This window comes from Narcine bancroftii, chromosome 2 (genome assembly GCF_036971445.1).
Source record: "Narcine bancroftii isolate sNarBan1 chromosome 2, sNarBan1.hap1, whole genome shotgun sequence".
Taxonomy (NCBI): Eukaryota; Metazoa; Chordata; class Chondrichthyes; order Torpediniformes; family Narcinidae; genus Narcine; species Narcine bancroftii.
Window position 1 is genome coordinate 56,897,383 of NC_091470.1, and position 20,988 is coordinate 56,918,370.

General features: G+C 38.5%; 1 protein-coding gene across 9 annotated transcripts in view; it reads left to right on the forward strand.

Moving 5' to 3' along the window:
- The window catches only part of LOC138753571 (neuronal PAS domain-containing protein 3), a 1,142,342-nt gene that overhangs the window by 504,046 nt on the left and 617,308 nt on the right, over positions 1-20,988 (forward strand). For 8 of the 9 annotated variants that reach the window (XM_069916738.1, XM_069916740.1, XM_069916743.1 and 5 more), the window contains one exon: positions 9,641-9,709. The exons of the other annotated variant lie outside the window; for it this stretch is intronic. In XM_069916738.1, the coding sequence (XP_069772839.1) occupies positions 9,641-9,709 (69 nt within the window). The remainder of the gene's footprint in view (positions 1-9,640; positions 9,710-20,988) is intronic. 9 annotated transcript variants of the gene reach the window in all.

Genomic DNA, 20,988 nt, shown 5'->3' on the forward strand with positions numbered 1-20,988 from the left:
CTCAACATGGATAAGATGAAGGAAATGATCATAGTCTTCGGAATGACCAGGAACAACCACCCTCCACTCCACATCAACAACTTTGTTGTAGAAAGAGTGGAGAGCACCAAGTTACTTGGAGTTCATTTAACTAGTGACGTCTTGTAGACACTCAACAACTCCATACTTGTTAGGAAGGCACAACAGTGACTGTACTTCTGAGAAAACTGAAGCAGGCAAGGCTACTGGGCACCATTCTGTCTGCCTTCTATAGGAGCCCAATCAAGAGCGTCCTGGTTTGCTGCATCACAATGCGGTATGGTTGCTTCAGAGAAATGGATTGGAGGTTAATCCATAGGACCGTAAGAGTGGCAGAGAGGATTATTGGAGTCTCCCTCCCACCACCCCACCCCATCGACATAATCTACTAAAATTGTTGTCTGATTTTAGTTCAGCATTTAACATGACCATTCCCCAGAGACTGGTGAAGAACCTGTCCTCTCTGGCACTCAACACCCTTCTCTGTAACTGGATCCTGGACTTCCTAACAGAAAGTCAACGGTCTGTGCAGGTTGGTAACAGAAAGTCGAGCACTGTCACACTGAGCACTAGTGCACCTCAGGACTGTCTGCTCAGCCCACTCCTGGTCACACTACTGACCCATGACTGCATTGCCAGATCCAGCTCCAACAGTGATGTCCAAGTTTGCAGATGACACAACAGTAGTTGGTCTCATCAGCAACAACGATGAGTTGCACTATAGAGAAGAGATGGAAAATCTCGTGAAATGGTGCAAAAGTAACAACTTCATTCGCAATGTCCAGAAGCAACCACCCTCCACAACTCTGTAGTAGAGAGAGTGGAGAGCACCAAATTTCTTGGAGTTAACTTAACTAGAGACCTATCGTGGACACACAACATCTCCTCACTTGTTAGGAAGGCACAACAGTGACTGTACTTCCTGAGAAGACTGAACTGGGCACCATTATATCAACTTTCTACAGGAGCTCTATCAAGAGGATCCTGGCCAACTGCATCACAGTGCTGCAGAGAAATGGATCAATCTGCAGGATCATAAGAGAGCCAGGGAAGATCACTGGAGTCTCCCTCTCCACCCCCCCCCCCACCTCCCCCACCATCGACATGATCTTCTGGGATTGTTATTTGAAGATAGTGTCCAAATTCATTTAGGGCCCCTTCCACCCTGCACACTATCTTTCAGCTACTCCATCAGGGAAGAGATAGAGGAATATCAGACCTAGCACCATCAGGACAAGGAACAGCTCTTTCCCACAGACAATGAGAATGCTGAACAACCAAAGGAGCTGCTCACACTAAGCATTTGAGACTCTCATATTCAGAAACCAATATTTTTTTATTTGTACAGATGAAATACTTATCCTGCATATGTATTGTTTGTATGTATGTGAGTTATTTCTGGATGAATGAGTATGTGTTTTGCACTGAGGACTGGAGAACGCTGTTTCATCAGGTTTTATTTGTGCAATCAGATGACAATAAACTTGACTTCCCACTCCTAGGGAGTTCCCTCTACTCTGAAAAACAAAAATTTACTGCTACTTTCTTTTTCTTGTCCCTCATCCCTCTCCATCCTGCTGTTTCCTCTTTTATCCAAAGGCGTTGAATCTCAATGACAGTCATGGTACGTTTCATTAAAACTCTCCTGCGATTAGAGAAGTAGGATTCGTCAACTAGTCTTCCCGTGGTTTTTCTGTTTCCTAAAATTTATGTTGCGCTTTCAGGCCTATGGATTAAGATATTTTCTCAGTGCATTTGAATATCTAAAAATTTAGTTCCTTTCCTCTCATTTTCGTACTTTTATTTGTCTCTATTTCCTTTAAATATTTGAAAGATGGTACAGTTCAGTTACTAATTTTCCAAATTGTGTTTCCTAATTGCAAAATTTGAAATCACAACATGGCAGCATTTCCAAGTTGCCAAGGGCATTGTGATCCATTTGTATCCAGAGATAAATACATCTATTTTTAAAACAATTATAATGTTAGAAATATATTCTTTCATATTTCTTCCTTTCAACATTTGATTATATCTTGTACCAGTATTTACTTAACATAAACATAACAATTACAGCACGGAAACAGGCCATTAGTCCCTTCTAGTCCGCACCGAACCAAACACCCCTTTCTAGTCCCACCTCCCTGCACAATGCCCATAACCCTCCATCTTCTTCTCATCCATATACCTGTCCAACCTTTTCTTAAATAATACAATTGACTCTGCCACCACTATTTCTCCTGGAAGCTCATTCCACACGGCTACCACTCTCTGAGTAAAGAAGTTCCCCCTCATGTTACCTCTAAACCTCTGCCCCTTAATTCTTAACTCATGTCCTCTTGTTTTAATCTTTCCTCCTCTTAACGGAAATAGTCTATCCACATCCACTCTGTCTATCCCTTTCATAATCTTAAATACTTCTATCAAATCCCCTCTCAACCTTCTACGCTCCAAAGAATAAAGACCTAATCTGTCCAATCTCTCCCTATACTCTAGATGGTTAAACCCAGGTAACATTCTGGTAAACCTTCTCTGCACTCTCTCCACTCTGTTTATATCCTTCCTATAATTAGGCGACCAGAACTGCACACAGAACTCCAAATTAGGCCGCACCAACGTCTTATACAATCTCAACATCACCTCCCAACTCCTATATTCCATGCAATGATTGATAAAGGCCAGCATACTAAAAGCCTTCTTCACCACCCTATTCACGTGAGTTTCTATCTTCAGGGAACGATGTACCATTACTCCTAAATCTTTCTGCTCTTCTGTATTCATCAATGCTCTCCCATTTACCACGTATGTCCTATTCTGATTCTTCTTACCAAAATGAAGCACCTCACACTTATCAGCATTAAATTCCATCTGCCATTTTTCAGCCCACTTTTCTAAGCAGCCCAAATCCCTCTACAATCCTTGAAAACCTTCTTCATTATCCACTATTCCACCTATCTTAGTATCGTCTGCATATTTACTAATCCAATTCATCACCCCATCATCTAGATCATTAATGTATATAACGAACAACAATGGGCCCAATACAGATCCTTGAGGCACACCACTGGTCACCGGCCTCCAACCTGACAGACAATTATCCACTACCACTCTCTGGCCTCTCCCTTTCAGCCAATGTTCAATCCATTTGACTATCTTAAAATTTATACCTAAAGACTGCACCTTCCTAACTAACCTTCCATGTGGTACCTTATCGAAGGCCTTACTGAAGTCCATATAGACAACATCCACTGCGCTACCCTCATCCACATTCCTAGTCACCTCTTCAAAAAATTCAATCAGATTGGTCAAACATGACCTTCCTCCCACAAATCCATGTTGAGTGCTCCTGATCAGACCCTGTCTATCCAGATGTTTATAAGTACTATCTCTAAGAATTTTCTCCATTAATTTACCTACCACAGACGTCAAACTTACAGGCCGATAGTTGCCAGGCTTCCTCCTTGAACCCTTTTTAAATAACGGAACCACATGCGCAATGCGCCAATCCTCTGGCACTATCCCCATATCTAATGACATTTGGAAAATTACCGCCAGAGCCTCTGTTATTTCCTCCTTCACTTCTCTCAATGTCCTGGGGAAGATCCCGTCTGGTCCCGGAGACTTATCCACCTTTATATTCTTCAAAAGCCTTAAAACTACACCTTTTGTAATCTCTATATTCCCCATATTTACCCAATTTGCTTTTTTTATCTCACATCTCCCAATATCCTTCTCCTTAGTGAATACCGAAGAAAAGAAACTGTTCAATATCTCCCCCATTTCTCTAGGCTCTACACACAGTTTTCCGCTCTGATTTTCTAAGGGACCAATTTTGTCTCTAGCTTTCCTCTTACCATTAACATATTTGTAGAACTCTTTTGGATTAGTTTTCACCCTGCTTGCCATAGTTTTCTCGTACCTTCTTTTAGCTTTCCTAATTCCTCTCTTAAGATTCCTCTTACATTCAATGTGTCTTTCAAACATCTCAATAACTCCATGCTTCTTATATCTAATGTACGCCTCCCTTTTTCTTCGAACCAAGTTTCCAATATTCCTTGAAAACCATGGCTCTCTCAAACCTTTTGCCCCTCCTTTTAACCTAACAGGAACATAAAGCTTTTGCACTTTCAAAATCTGATCTTTAAAAGACTTCCATCTCTCTACTACATCCTGCCCATAAAACAAATTGTCCCAATGCACACCCTGCAAGTCCTTTCGCATCTCCTCAAATCTAGCTTTTCCCCAATCAAAAATCTCAACCCTTGGCCCTGACTTCTCTCTTTCCATAATGACATTGAAGCTGATGGCATTATGATCACTGGACCCGAAGTGCTCGCCAACACTAACCTCCGTCACTTGACCCATCCCATTTGCCAACAGTAGATCTAACACTGCTCCTTCTCTGGTCGGCACCTCTACATATTGTTGTAAAAAACTATCTTGCACACATTTCACAAACTCTAACCCATCCAGTCCTTTCACAGAATGTGTTTCCCAATCTATATGTGGAAAATTAAAATCTCCCATAATTACAACCCTGTGCTTATCACAAATACAGATTTGCTCCTCTAGGTCTCGGTCCCCTCCGGGTGGTCTATAATACACCCCTACAAGTGTAACCTCTCCTTTCCTACTCCTCAGTTCCACCCAAATAGCCTCCGTGGATGTGCCCTCTAATCTATCCTTCCTAGGCACCGCTGTAATATTTTCCCTGACAAGCAATGCAACCCCACCTCCTCTTGCCCCTCCGACTCTATCACACCTAAAACAACGAAACCCAGGGATATTCAGTTGCCAATCACATACCTCCTGCAACCATGTCTCACTAATCTCCCGGATGTCCAAGGATAATAAATATTGAATGATAATTTCATGATGAATATTTATTATATTTTTCCCCAAATAGACTCAGCTGTAATCAATCTACCTATAGGATTTGTTCCAAATGTAGAGCATAGAACAAATTCCATTCAACGTATGAACTTATTAAATCACTGGAGACACATCAGATGCTGGAATCTGAAGCTAAATACACTCTGCTGGAGGAACTCAGGTGGTTAAGCAACATCAATGGGAGAAAAGGAATGGTTGGCATTTCAAACTTTATCAAGACGGAAGGAATGTTGGAGAAGCCAGTGTAAGCAGGACAGAGTTGGGGGGTGGAGGAGGAGGGGTTGGGGACTGGGGGCCGTGTGGGATTGGCAAACCAGATGGAGGTGAAAGAGGATGGAGTGAGGCAATAGATTGGCAGATTCCAGGCAAAGGAAGGGAGAACCAAGACAAACAAAGAGATCAAGTTAGAGGAATGTTAGTTATACATGGTGGAATGGGTGAGTATAAGACAATGATTGACATTTCTGGAATCTGATAAGAAGAGAAGATGAGAATAGTGATGTGAAGAGAGACCAGAAAGAACTGAAGGGGGGGGGGGGGGAAGAGAGGAAAAAAATCCAGTGGGAGATGGGGTTGGAAGGGGATGGAACCAAAAGGAGGGAGGTTGAGAATGAGTAGGGGGTGGGTGGAATAGGGAACAAAGAAGGGTGAATGGGAAAGAGCATAAAGAGTATAGAAGAAGAGAGAGGACATTTATTCATTGCCTGAAATCAGAAAATTATGTTTTCATACAATCCTCTTGGTTTGCATTGATATCACAACCTGTATTTACAGACACAGATATAAAAATTCATAATAAACTGTTAAGTTCACAGAAGTGTGAATGTGTTATAGCTTAATTTTAAACAGCGACTAATTGGCTGTAGACTGCATATGCTGAATTCATGTGATGTGTAAGTTGATCCTCATTCTGGCAGTAGAAAAGGCCCAAGGCAATCAGATCTATATGGGAAAAGAAATGGGAGTTGAAATGATATGCAAGTGAAAACTCATTATGGCTATTGCAGACAAAGTGTAGCTCCTCAGCAAAATGATCCCCCAAGTCTGCACTTGGTCTCACCAATATGAAGTAGGCTACATCAAGAGCACCAAGTGCAGTAGATGAGATTAGAGGAGGTGCACTTTGCCTTATGCATTTTAAGCAAGACTCATTGGTTGAACAAATAGTCAAGAGTGATGGGCTTCTTTAAGTATAGGAATGTTTCCTTCAATGTGAATAAGATCTTAAATTGCATTTTATTTGGAAGCCGTACAGTACGGATGGCAAAACTAACTGGTGCTCGAAGCATCCTGGCATAAATAAGGTGTTAGCTTCATGACCACCATGTTGGAGTCTGATTAATTTCTGTGCCGAACTGTTTTCTTTTTAATGATATGAAACAATATTGTGTTTCATCCAGAATGTATCCACTTTCTTATACTGTATGAGCATAATATTAAGATATCAATGTTAAAGTGTGAAATATGCCAATTCACAAACTGGAAACTGCCATGAAAGTTTAGAAATTCTCATTAAAATCCATAAGATATTGGTAAATATAAACCATTTTGCATATCGATCACTTAATTACTATTTTAATGTAGCTACAAATATTATTTGGATAATACATCATGCTCTTTCTTTACCTCTAGGTACTTTTAATGGTGTGAAAAATACATGACATTAAGTCAATTCTAAACTAGTAAAAATTCAGCACTCTTCACCTTGTCATACTGTCCATTGCCTCCATTTGACGGAATTTGCTAATGTGCTATATTGAATCTATTATTCTTATGCAATTGCTGCTTGTTAAGTTGACCAGCTTTATCGATGGTCTGCCCCAATATATTATCCATAATGGTGCCCTAATGCATAGAATAAATGTTATATTAATTTAGATGTGTCAAGGTTAGAAAATGAAGTAAAATTCCTGTAATTTGCAATCTGTTTGTTCAAAAATTCTGATGATTTGACAATCGGTTGTCTGGGTGCCATTGAAAATCACCTGTTTCTATTTCCTCTTGTCTAATGAAACTTAGTGAGTTCACCGGAAAATGTATTAAACTATTGTATTGTGTAACATCTTTTTAAAAATTAATGAGCATTTGATTGTTAATTGAAGTAATGGCCATTAGTCCAGAAAATCTGACAGTGCATCTCTACCAAAGGTACCAAGCATGGCAGATTACTTGTCTTCTGTAATGCAAGCACTCAGCAAGTCAGGCAATAACTGTAGATGGTTGATTATGTTTGAGGTGCTGTGATATTTCATCAAAGAGCATATTTATTTTTAAAAAAAGGGGTCTATTGTCTAGTTGACTAGTTCCATTTGTTCCAACATTCACCCTCCAATATGGATGATGATAACATCAGCATTTAGTTGAGATTTTGAATTGAATGTATAACTCTTTGAATAAGTTGACAATAAATCAAATCAATATTGCACCAAGTCAACGGCTTTCTTAGCTATTATTCTTCCTGGAAAGAAAATGTATTATTGTAATCCCAAACACTACAACATTAATATTTTAAAACTAATAAGTGTTTAGTTTCATTTAAACCATTAGTTTAATATCTATTTATCATTTTAATTAAAATGAGATTTAATTTTACCAAATGCTTTGAGACAATTGGTTTTGTAGCTGAAAAAAAATGACTTTGAGACTATTTCCTTCTTCAGAGGCCTAGCATTAATAAAAATGACACATTCATTTTCCAAAAAGGATAAAATTCCCTCAGTTTATTACAATGACTGTGTGTCAACTATTATTGATATTATTTTAATCAAATTTGGAAATTTTGTGCACTGAAAATCTTTAGTGGAAGGAAATTTGAAAAGGATTTAGAAAGGTTAAAACTGTGAAACACAGATTCCATCTGGAATGCATTAGCTCAGAAGATTTATTAGCTGGAGTGTTCCTGCATAATGTTCCATGGCAAGAAGAGTCCTGCATTTAATTTTCAGCTTGATATCTGTGCAAAGAACAAGGTTGATTTGAAATATCATAAATGACAATCAGGTTTATTCAGAAGTGTAAATATTGAAGATGGGATGACTAATAGTGTTCTTCCATCCATGGAAAGTCAAGTTTTAAATCTAGCCCATTGATGGGTAATAGAGGTCACCTTCTGAGAACTGGTTTCCAAAGGGTAGAAAATAGAAAGTATTGAGTACATCCTTAAAAATAGATCATTATATTAAATATCAGTTTAATTGGAAAATGTGTCCTCAAAAAATGGCAAATTTAATATAGTGTAAATATAGTACATTCCAATTATCCAAAATGCTTGGGACTGGACATTTTTCAGTTAACTGGATTTTTTGGATAACTGAGAAATTGATTTGAAGCTGCCCAGTAGCATCAGCAGAATATTTGTTTCAGTGGTTAAACAACAAGAAAAAAAACAATGTGATCTCTGCTTTCAAAATAAGATAAATGCATACATTTAAGAAACAATCTTTTTTTCAACTTTCAAAATTTCAGATAACTGAGAATTTCAGTTAACTGGTTTTTGAATAACTGGAAATATACTTTGCAGTATTAATAGATCAAGTTTGGAAATGTAAATGCTTATGCGATAATTACCAAGTGTATTTCAGTTGTAAGCTTTACAAAATATATTAAAAATTATTTTATTCAAATTTCACAATTACATAAATTGGGTATAATACTACAATCATTCTGATGAAAATTTGTCTGTTTATTTCTGTTCCCACAACATCCTGAAGTGATACAGCACAAACAGCTGTGATTATCACTGTTGAAATAACACTTTAAACCTTTCTACTGCTTAAAATCATTTGATGTAATAAGTAGACATCATGCTTGTTTAATTTATTGTATCCTTGCCTCAAGAATTGTTGTAGCTATTTATACTCAAAGGGTACTAATCCAATAAATTCATTTTTGCAACTAAATTACATTATGTGAAAAGTATCAATGAAAAAATAAAAAGAAATTAATATTATGTGGTTGGCAGCTGGTGAAGAAAAATAAATAATTTGGATTAGAATGACAATGGATTTAATACAGTAAAATAATATCCTTAGGCTAGGAGAAATGGACATTGGCTAGAAGACTGCAAATAATGGCCTATACAAAGGTCATTATTTGCAGTCTTCTAGCCACTGTCCATTTCTATTAGCCTAAGGGTGTTATTTCTCTGGATTTGATCCAACGTTCGTCTAATCCTAGTTGTTTATTTCACTTCACCAGCTGCCAACCCCATAATAAAAATCTGTTCTTGAATCTTTTGGGGTTGTGTATTATAACAATACTAATGTAATCATAATTTATCACCTTGTGAATTTTTGCAACAGAACACAGCGTACAGGCATAATTTTTGTATAGTTTCCTTCACACCATCAAATTGTGTTACATTTAACACATGTTCAACAATATTTTTTAAAATTCGAATGTATTTCTACTTCAACAAAGAAATTAACTTCAAATTGTTACATCATATTGTAGTAGCTTTTTAAAATTAAGCTTCAATGCATTCACACTATTGTGAATACAACAGTTTATTATGAATATTTACATCTATGTATTTGTGGCGATATCCAAACAAACCTAGAGGCTTGTGATATAACATGGAAATCTCAAATCTCTCAATTATACAGAATCAATAATGAATTGTAATGCAGTTGTGTAAAATAGTTGCTTGTTGCATATTGATGAGTTAAAGGCCACAGTAAGAAGTACAGGATATACTAACTTTTCCTTTGGTTTTTCCGATTTGTTTCAAAAGGTCAACATTAAGATGTACAGAAGTATAGCCATGATAATGAAGCAACTCAAACAAAGGACAAAATTCAAGGCAAAATGAGTATTTTGCATAATTATTGAAATTGTACTATTGTGTATCAGTCTCAAAGCTACTTAGAAAATAAGGAAAAGCAGTCTTTTTGTTTTTGATTATTTCTCAAATTGTATTTTTCCATACATATCCAGTTTATCCACAGCTGTTGCTACATCGTAAATAGACAGTGAGATTGCATCACTTGATCTTGGGTACTGGTTTCCTTGTCCTTTGGCATTGTAGGTGTAAATTTGCTTTCAAGACAATGGATGGGGAGGGCGTGGCAAGATGGCGTAGGGAACAGACGTGCCTTCCAGACCTCTCCTGACTCTGATTTATTGTTTTGTCTTTAAGTGCCCATTAAAGTTCTTTTAAAAGTTTATAAATAATAAGAGGTGTTGGATTAGTGCCTAATGGTTTATATGCAAAAAAAAGGTAAAAGAAAATATCAACAGACTGTTAAAAAACTACATTTTCCGAAATTGTCTGAGCCTACTTGTTTACAAGAAGCCAGGTCTCAACGTAGAATGGATCCAGAGGAGGACGTGCAGAGTTCGGCATTGAAGCTTCGTTTTAAGCCGGTGAGACTCTCTGAAGGTCGCACTTAACAGCTTTCAGAACAAGGGGCTGGACGGGTGCCAGTGTTTCGCACGGTGGCCACTGCAGGTTTTGTTGCTGAGGCTTTGACAGTTGAATCAGCTGGGGCGCCACCAGCTGGAGAGTTAAAGAGTTGTCATTCGACTGCTATAGTGGTGGCGCTGCAAAATGCATCTTCAATTACAACGGTTTTTCCAGATATCGATTCAGTGAAGATGATTAAAGAGATTTGGCTTAAAGATAACCCTGATCTTCAGTCTCCTGGCATTGCTGGGGGGACTTTGAGAGGGATTTTTATACGAAGTCAAACTGCTAGAAAAGATACTAAATTAAGGGAAGGGACAGAAGATCTCGTGGTCTCTAAGGAACAGCAAGACCCCATTATGCCTGAATCTACTTCTGTTGAAATGTCTGTTAAGGATCTTGAAGATAAGATATATTCTGTATCGAGTCACTTAGCTAATTTTGTGAACCTGTTTATTTCCAAGATTAATGCGATGGTGGAAGTCATTAATGGAGCTTTTAAGCTTGAAACCATTGAAAGATTTGAAATGTGTGATCAAGGTTTAGTCGATGCACAGGATCAACTGCAAGATGAAAATAGAATAATTGAAACATTGCAGATCCAAAATAAAAATTTAGCAAAAAAGGTTGATTATTTGGAGAATCAATCTAGATGGAACAACGTGAAAATTGTTGGTTTGCCAGAAGGCATAGAAGGACCAGATCCAAGAAAATTTTTTACTGAATGGATTCCACAAGTGTTAGGACAGGATAAATTCCCTGAAGGTTTAATACTGGAACGTGCTTTTAGAGTTTTAAGAAGAAAATCTTTTTTCAGGACAGAATCCAAGATCTGTTTTGATCCGTTGTTTAAACTATTGTGACAGAGAGACAATTTTATGTACGGCTATTAGAAATGCCCAGCAAAATAGATCTCCTTTGATGGTTCAGAATAATCCTGTTTTCTTCTATCAAGATTTGAGTCAAGAAATTATGTTTCAACGACGCGAATTTAATTCTGTGAAAGAACGGTTGTGGAAAAAAAGACATAAGGGAACATTCAGGTATTCTGCAGTACTGAAGATTTTTTAGGATGGAAATTAGCCAAAGTTCTTTGACAATCCTAAAGAGGTTATGGACTTTGCTTAGTCTCTACCAATCATGCAGTTTCAGGAACGATGTAGTCCTTCAAGGTCTCCAAAGCGAGTAGAGATGTAAGGTGGGATCCAGTTTTTTAAAAGAAATGGAAGCAATGGTGACCGAAGTGGTAATGTTGATTTAAAAAAATAAATAAATCTTTTATCTTTTTTTTGAGAAGAGTTTAAATAGTTTAAATAATGATGATAGTTTAATGAAATGGGAGTTGGGAGAGGGAACTGGGTGGGCACTAGTTTCCAGAAGTCATCAGCTACCTGTGAGTTATCTCATACCCAATATTTTGGGGGAGTTACCGCTTTGGGCGGTTTAAACAGGAGGAGGTAGTTGTGACCTCCGACCTGTTTTTTTTTTCTTTTTAATTTTTGGGTTAAGAAGTGAAGGTTTTTTTATTTTTTTTTTAAAATAAATAATTTTTTTTAACTCTTTTTGTTTTCTGATTGTAATTGAGAGGGAATTAGGAGGTTTTTTTTCTCTCCTTTTTTTTCTCTTTTTTTGGGGGGGGGTTTTCTCTTTTTTCTTTCTTTTTTAAGAGGATGATGTCACAGAAGATAATGTCAAAAATTGAGGATGTTGAATTAGATGAAGAGGAAGATGAGGGGAAAGGTGATAAGAAGAAAAAGAAGAAAATTAAGTACAAATACATTGAGGGAGAAGAGTTTAATAAAATTAAGTTAATTTCGATAGAGAATTTTGAAGATGTTATAAATGAAGAATATGGAGAATTTTATAAGAGTTTGAACTTTTTTCTTTTTTTTTCTTTTTTTTATATAAGGGAGGGGAAGGGAATAAAAAGTTTATCTGATTGTTTTTCTAAGGGATGTTTTTGTTCTCTCGATGAATTATAAAGGAAACTTGGTATTAATGGAAATTCTGTATTTATGTATTATTAATTATGATTTTTTTGAATAACAGATATGTGGTTGATATATGATTTTAATATTTGAACTTAGTTTTAAAGTGGATTTCATTTGTTAAATACATGTATTATGTTTGATTTAAATAAATGTTTAAAGGTATTATTTTAGTATTGATTTTTTTTGTTGTTAGTAATTTTTGTTGTTGTTAAGTTTTATCCTTTTTTTGTAAGTGGGGTTTTTTTCTATTTTATTTACAATATTGTTAATTAATTCTTCACTCTTTATTTTGGGGGGAGGGTTGGACTAATTTTAAATTAGATGATTAATGTTGTGTTATAATTATTGGGGGGGTTAATTTGTGTAGTTTAATTATATAGTATTCTAATTTTTATTATCTTATTTTTTATTATTTCTTTAAATGTAATTTTTATTTTATTCATGTCATAAAATTTTAAATAAAGTTTTAAAAAAAAGACAATGGATGGAACATGACTGCATATCTTTCACGTAGCACAGACCATTTGGCAAATTGGAAAAGGTGCTCATTGGTACACTACAAGAACATCAGATTGTAGAGAGCTGAAATGATGTCAGTCCTTTATAAAATTGTTGATTTAATGCCAGCATAGACAAAAGGACTGGTTTGACGAAAACAGCCAGGAAATCCAGGAGCTGCTGGCAAAGAAGCGAGCTGCCCACCAGGCTCACCTTACAAAGCCGTCCTGTCCAGAGAAGAAACAAGCCTTCCGTCGCGCATGCAGCCATCTTCAGCGCAAACTCCGGGAGATCCAAAATGAGTGGTGGATTAGCCTCGCCAAACGAACCCAGCTCAGCGCGGACATTGGCGACTTCAGGGGTTTCTACGAGGCTCTAAAGGCTGTGTACGGCCCCTCACCCCAAGTCCAAAGCCCGCTGCGCAGCTCAGACGGCAAAGTCCTCCTCAGCGACAAGATCTCCATCTTCAACCGATGGTCAGAACACTTCCAATCTATTTTCAGTGCCAACCGCTCAGTCCAAGATTCCGCCCTGCTCCAGCTCCCTCAACAGCCCCTAAGGCTAGAGCTGGATGAGGTTCCCACCCTGGATGAGACATATAAGGCAATCGAACAACTGAAAAGTGGCAAAGCAGCAGGTATAGATGGAATCCCCCCCAGAAGTCTGGAAGGCTGGCGGCAAAACTCTGCATGCCAAACTGCATGAGTTTTTCAAGCTTTGTTGGGACCAAGGTAAACTGCCTCAGGATCTTCGTGATGCCACCATCATCACCCTGTACAAAAACAAAGGCGAGAAATCAGACTGCTCAAACTACAGGGGAATCACGTTGCTCTCCATTGCAGGCAAAATCTTCGCTAGGATTCTACTAAATAGAATAATACCTAGTGTCGCCGAGAATATTCTCCCAGAATCACAGTGCGGCTTTCGCGCAAACAGAGGAACTACTGACATGGTCTTTGCCCTCAGACAGCTCCAAGAAAAGTGCAGAGAACAAAACAAAGGACTCTACATCACCTTTGTTGACCTCACCAAAGCCTTCGACACCGTGAGCAGGAAAGGGCTTTGGCAAATACTAGAGCGCATCGGATGTCCCCCAAAGTTCCTCAACATGATTATCCAACTGCACGAAAACCAACAAGGTCGGGTCAGATACAGCAATGAGCTCTCTGAACCCTTCTCCATTAACAATGGCGTGAAGCAAGGCTGTGTTCTCGCACCAACCCTCTTTTCAATCTTCTTCAGCATGATGCTGAACCAGGCCATGAAAGACCCCAACAATGAAGACGCTGTTTACATCCGGTACCGCAGAGATGGCAGTGTCTTCAATCTGAGGCGCCTGCAAGCTCACACCAAGACACAAGAGAAACTTGTCCGTGAACTACTCTTTGCAGACGATGCCGCTTTAGTTGCCCATTCAGAGCCAGCTCTTCAGCGCTTGACGTCCTGCTTTGCGGAAACTGCCAAAATGTTTGGCCTGGAAGTCAGCCTGAAGAAAACTGAGGTCCTCCATCAGCCAGCTCCCCACCATGATTACCAGCCCCCCCACATCTCCATTGGGCACACAAAACTCAAAACGGTCAACCAGTTTACCTATCTCGGCTGCACCATTTCATCAGATGCAAGGATCGACAATGAGATAGACAACAGACTCGCCAAGGCAAATAGCGCCTTTGGAAGACTACACAAAAGAGTCTGGAAAAACAACCAACTGAAAAACCTCACAAAGATAAGCGTATACAGAGCCGTTGTCATACCCACACTCCTGTTCGGCTCCGAATCATGGGTCCTCTACCGGCACCACCTACGGCTCCTAGAACGCTTCCACCAGCGTTGTCTCCGCTCCATCCTCAACATCCATTGGAGCGCTTACATCCCTAACGTCGAAGTACTCGAGATGGCAGAGGTCGACAGCATCGAGTCCACGCTGCTGAAGATCCAGCTGCAATGGATGGGTCACGTCTCCAGAATGGAGGACCATCGCCTTCCCAAGATCGTGTTATATGGCGAGCTCTCCACTGGCCACCGTGACAGAGGTGCACCAAAGAAAAGGTACAAGGACTGCCTAAAGAAATCTCTTGGTGCCTGCCACATTGACCACCGCCAGTGGGCTGATAACGCCTCAAACCGTGCATCTTGGCGCCTCACAGTTTGGCGGGCAGCAACCTCCTTTGAAGAAGACCGCAGAGCCCACCTCACTGACAAAAGGCTAAGGAGGAAAAACCCAACACCCAACCCCAACCAACCAATTTTCCCCTGCAACCGCTGCAATCGTGTCTGCCTGTCCCGCATCGGACTTGTCAGCCACAAACGAGCCTGCAGCTGACGTGGACTTTTTACCCCCTACATAAATCTTCGTCCGCGAAGCCAAGCCAAAGAGACAAATTGAGCCGCAGCAGTTTTAGCTAGAACCATTTGTTAACATGCCCACAACTACCACTCACCTGCACAATTAGTTAAGCATGCTCGAGAACCAGTTATTTAACAACAGGAAGAATGTGCTTTGATAGCAGTAAGAAAACCTATAAAGTAAAATACTGTATAACAGTGCTAACCTGCCCACAATCACCATTTATCTGGATAATTTAAAAAGACTCAATGACTAAATCAATTGATGATATAGTAAGAGTTCAAAGTTCACCTGAGGACAATGTCAATTCACCACAGTGAGGAGATTAATTCTGTTATTTTACACGGAATGCTGTGGCTAGTATTGAGTCGGAATTTTCAGGTATTCAAGTTCAAGTTTATTTATCATCTGATTGAACCAGTATAACTTGATGAATCAGCATTTTCGGGTCCACAGGTCAAAACAGTGCAAACACACATACAGACAAACGAAACATATACACAACACATATATTAAAATTATTATTATTATTAATTAATAGTAGAGTGTCAGAGAGTTGTTCAGCACTCTTTCTCCCCACGGGAGGACATTTTTCCTCAGCCTGGTGGTTTGGGCTCTAATATTTCTATATCTCTTTCCTGACAGAAGTACCTGGCAGGTGTTACGTGTAGGGTGGTACAGATCCTCCCTGATTTTACAAGCCCTCTTTATCCCAATAAATCACATCATGGGGGGTGAGGTGGGAGGGAGACCCCAGTAATTTTTTCTGCCACTTTTATGGTCCTGTGGTTTGACCTCTGATCCGATGTTCTTCAGCAACCTTATCAGACTGTGATGCAGCCAGCCAGTGCAATATCGATAGAACTTCTTCAGAAAATTGAGGGAATGGTGGCCAGTAGCCTTGTCCGCCTCAGCCTTCTAAGGAAATGCATTCGCTGTTGTGCCTTCCTGACAAATGAGGGGATGTTGTATATCCAAGATAAGTCACTGGTCTCCGAGGCCACCTTAAATCACCTACAGACAAAACTGTTCCACTGATAATGACCCTCCACCCCGTTCTGACCCACCTGGAAAACAGCACCTAATACGCTGTTCAGTGGATTCAGCTCAACGTTTAATACAGTCATACCTCAGAGGCTCATGGAGAAGCTATCTTCACCGGAACTCAACACCCCTCTCAGTAAATGTAACAAGCATATCCAGATTCTTACTTAATTTCTCATGTCAAATCTAAATAACTAGTCCCTACATTGTGAGGTTAGCTGCAAACTTTCCAATCCGAAGAAACAGCCCTGCCTTTCAAGACAACTCTTTTGTTCATGAAGGGGAATAAGAAAATATGTAGATGCTGGGATTTAGTGCAGTACATAAAAGTACAGGAAAAGGCCGGAAAGGTCCGGTGCCTTTTACTTTCTATGGATGCTCTGTGACCTGTTGAGTTTCTCCATCACATTTGTGTCATGAATTATTCTGATATATCTACATCAGTTAGTTCTAGTCAGGAGGATCTATTGGCAGAAGTCTTCTCCAAGCAGATTTTCTATGTGCACCTATCTGAAAGGAAGGATCTAGTCTGACACTATTATTTTCCAAGTAACTGATGCCAGATATCTGGTATGTTGAGAATGTGTGTAGACTTGTAAAACACTGTGGATATTTTTGTGATTTAAAGAGTGATTGATTGCACTTCCATCCTTTTAAGGACTCCAGCACAGAACTGGAAATTATACTCAAATGTCAAGGAATGTTGCTGAGTAAATGTCAAATTTGTCCTTATCCATAGATCTTTACGGTGTAGTGCTAATCATATGTGAACTCAAACAGTTCCCCAGCACTGAACAATTATGCTTGCTATTTTCCAGTTATTATGCCAGACCAATGGGACATTGCTGTGGGCTAGCCAATTCCTCTGTAGCTTGCTGTTGATTCTCATTAAAGCTCCAGAAAAATTTAAAAAATCATCCTATCACAAGCAACTCACATTGTCAGGAATGTCTTTGTTTTTGAAGCTACAATTCTATTGTAACATTTGTCATTGAGGAGCTCCTCAGTAGTCCAAAGAGAATCTATTGCTTCATTGTTTTTTTCATAATTTTTGAAATGTAAGCCTTACAAACTGCATAATAGGAGCTGGTTCAAGGGGAGGCAGTGAAATAATTGAGAGTGGAAGTAAAGGAACATAGGAAGAAGTGATGATGAGATGTCATTGTTGGCTCTTCTATGCCAACAAGGAGCTTGAATTAATTTGCCAGTCCTTGCCACCTTTGGACAAAACTTGGGCCATGTTTAGGACTGTGGAAATAAATATCACATTGCTGTAGCCTGTACAATCTACAAAGCACAGAGGAAGAAGGAAAGGATGAAAAAACAAAAGAGAAGGACTTGACCGGGTGGAGATCAGAATGATACAAGTGAAAATGGTGTAAAGGTGCATCTATATGGGGATATAAATAGGAGACAAAATAAAGTTGAACTATGAAAAAAGAGAAAATGTGTTAAATGCTGGAAATATAAGACACAAAATGGCATAGCTGATTATCTCAAATTCATACTGTACTTAGCCAAGTCAGAACATAAGGTTCTGTGCCTTGAGGTTTCTCCAGGCTTTGGTTGACATATGGCCAGTGATTCACAAGTAAAAAATCCTGTCATGATAATTGTTCCATGGTTTTATTTGTTGGTGATATAAAACATGCCATTTCTGAAAGTAACATGAAGAGCAAGAGCTTGATTAGTGGTATGATCAGCAAATTTGCTGATGTCTCCAAAATTGGTGGCATAATGGACACTAATAAGTTTATCAAGGTTACAATTAACCAATTTAAAGTGTTGAGAGATGAAATTTAACACAAATCAAGTGTGAAGTAAACCAGGGAGTGCAGTTGAGTAGAGAGAGCTCAGAGTATAGGGGCATAGTTTCCTGAAAGTGGCAAAACAGTAGATAGGGTGGTGAAAAAATTATATGGCATGCTTGCCTTCATAAGCTGAGACATTGAATACAAGAGATCGAAAGACATGTTATACTTGTACAAAATGTTTGTGAAGCTGAACTTGGAGCATTGTGTGCAGCTCTGGGTGCTACACAACAGAACAGATGTGATTAAACTCGGGAGTGCAGAAAAAAAAATACAAGGATGTTACCCGGATTGGAGGGCTTAAGTTATGAGATGAAATTGGATAAGGTGGATCTGTTTTCCTTAGAACAAAGTTGAGAGTTGGAGGACAGGGGGATATAAAATTATGAGAGAAATAGGAGGGTAGATACTCAGATTCTGTTTCAATGGTGTGGTTGTCTGAAGCCAGAGTGCATAGGTTTAAGGTACTGTTTAATAAAAGATGTAGGCAAAAGGTGGGTAACTATAGGCCAGTTAATGCTTGAAACTATAATTAGCAAAGAAATAACACTAGGAAATTGTTCCATCAAGCAGATGAGAAATATAATAAACATGAGATTACACATGATACAATATAATTGGTTACACGGGCTATAAATCATGCCCCAAAAGTTAAATAAATGGGACCCAACAGATAGATGTTTTCGCTTTAAGAAGGAAACGGGAACAACAGTACATGCAATTTGGGCATGTGAGAAAGTGGAAAAGTTTTGAGAAGATCTAAATCAGGTATTAAATAAAATCACAAAAAGCAACATAGCAAAAATCCAGAGATATTTCTTCTAAGTAACATAAGAAGTAAAGAACTAGGCCTCAAATTAGATGAAGCACAAAAAAGATTTATTATGATAGCCTTAGCTGTAGCAAAAAAATGTATAATGTCAACCTGGAAATCAGAAGAGAGCCTGAGTGTACAGCAATGGTACATAGAAATGAATAAATGTATTCCATTGGAAAAAATAACATATAATTTTTTTAAAAAAGTCACATTATTCAAATAAATTTGGGAACTGTACATTAAGGCCTACCGCAGACCTCCACTCCCTAAAATGATAGAATGAGAAGAAGACAAAATGAATTGACCCAGTGTGTAAAAGTAGATGACACAATTTTCTTGTATATTTTCATTGTGTGATGACATTGTTTAATGGGTTTATTGTATTGTATATGTTGAACGTTTAATGGGTTTGGAAGGAGGGAAGGGAGGGTGGAAAAAGGGGAGAAAATGACACTGTATATTCAAGAGGGAAATGTTTGTGTGTATTTTGGTTAATATGATTCATGTGAAAAATTTTAAAAAAATTAAAAAAGCAGATGCAGTATAGAAGTGAGTGGTCCAGTTTTGTGAAATGAAAATATGAGTATATCTTCACTAATTTAACCATTCAGATGTACATTCTTGTTTTTTATCCTTCACTTCTGGCGTCAACATTAACTTCATCCTCTTCCCATTACTGGAGCACACTGTGGGTTACTGCTAATTTCCCTTCTCCACCTTATTCACAAAAAGAGTCACCTTGAATAATCAGCGTTCCCACTCTGTTATGGAATATATTCAAACACCAAACAGATGAATGGAATGACTTTCACTACCAGCTGCAAGCAATGGGCACTTGTTGGTTTGTTTATATGTAGAGTGCATTGCTGCAAGGCCAGCATTTATTGCCTGTCTAAATGTCCTAAAAAGTCATCATCTTGAACCAATGCAATCATTCAGGTGAAGGCATGTTCACAGTGGCATAAGATGATTCATGAATGGAGAGGCAGAACTTGTTTTTCCTGCTGTAGAAGAGATAAGAGGCCTATCAGGCAAAGATAGGGTAGATGGTCAAAACCATAAAGACATAAATAAGTTCATGGTGAGAGAAAGAGTTTTAAATGGGATTTGAGGGGTTTTTTTTTTACACACCAAAAGTGGTTGATGTCTGGAGTGTGGTGCTAAAGGAGGTGATGGAATCAAACAATTGTGTATGTTTGGGATATTTAGGAACAAACTTAAATACTCAAGACATAGAAGATAAACATCGTAATGTGGGAAAATGGGATTCGTGTCGAGGGCATAGATGTGTTTGGCCAAGGGCTTGTTTCTGTGCTGTACCGCTCTATAACTTTGTAAATCCACGACTTAAAGTTTGTAATGATGAAGCAACTGGGGGATAATTTTAAGTCTGTGCCTTGGAGGGAACTCTACAGACGTTCATGTTTTAATGCTTCGTGAACTCTTGTCTGCCTTGATTTGGGTTTGCGATATTCTGTGAAGTTATCCTTGGCTGCTAATTGCAGTACATTTTAGCGATGGTGCATATTTGCAGCTATGACATGCTGGTGGTGTGTGGGGGAATGTTTTGGGTGATAATTGTGTACCAATCAAGTGCACGTTTTGTTATCTCACTGTCTTGCATTTGTGGTCATTTAAATTTTTAACATTGAAGTTTTATGTACGTATTTGGCTGCAGCAAGTAAGAATTTCAATGCAGCTGTACATTGTTCTTATGTATACAGCAATAAACACACATTGAACATAGGCTTTTCCCTGGAAGTTGTTGACATTCTTGAATGCTCTTGAAATTACACTAATTCAAGCACACTTCAGCCTTCTGCTTTGTTGACAGGAGAACGGCTTTGTTAAGATACCACCTATCCTTTAAGATGTACAGGAATTACTTTAATCAGTGTCAAATAGTTAAATTGTTTCATAAATAATTCAACTTGTGTGAAACTTTGTTAATTCCATGCATCAATTATTAATCAAGTTCACAATGTTACAATGTTATTCAACAACCATCTTGAGAAAAATAGATGATTTATAGCAGCACTAATTTTATACAAATGTACCTTTTAAAAATAAGATTTATATGTTTATTATCTTTCACTGCATAAAGCACGAGCTACCCATGAAATTACCAAAACAATGCTCAACTAATGGCTGAGATTTTTTTTGTGTGA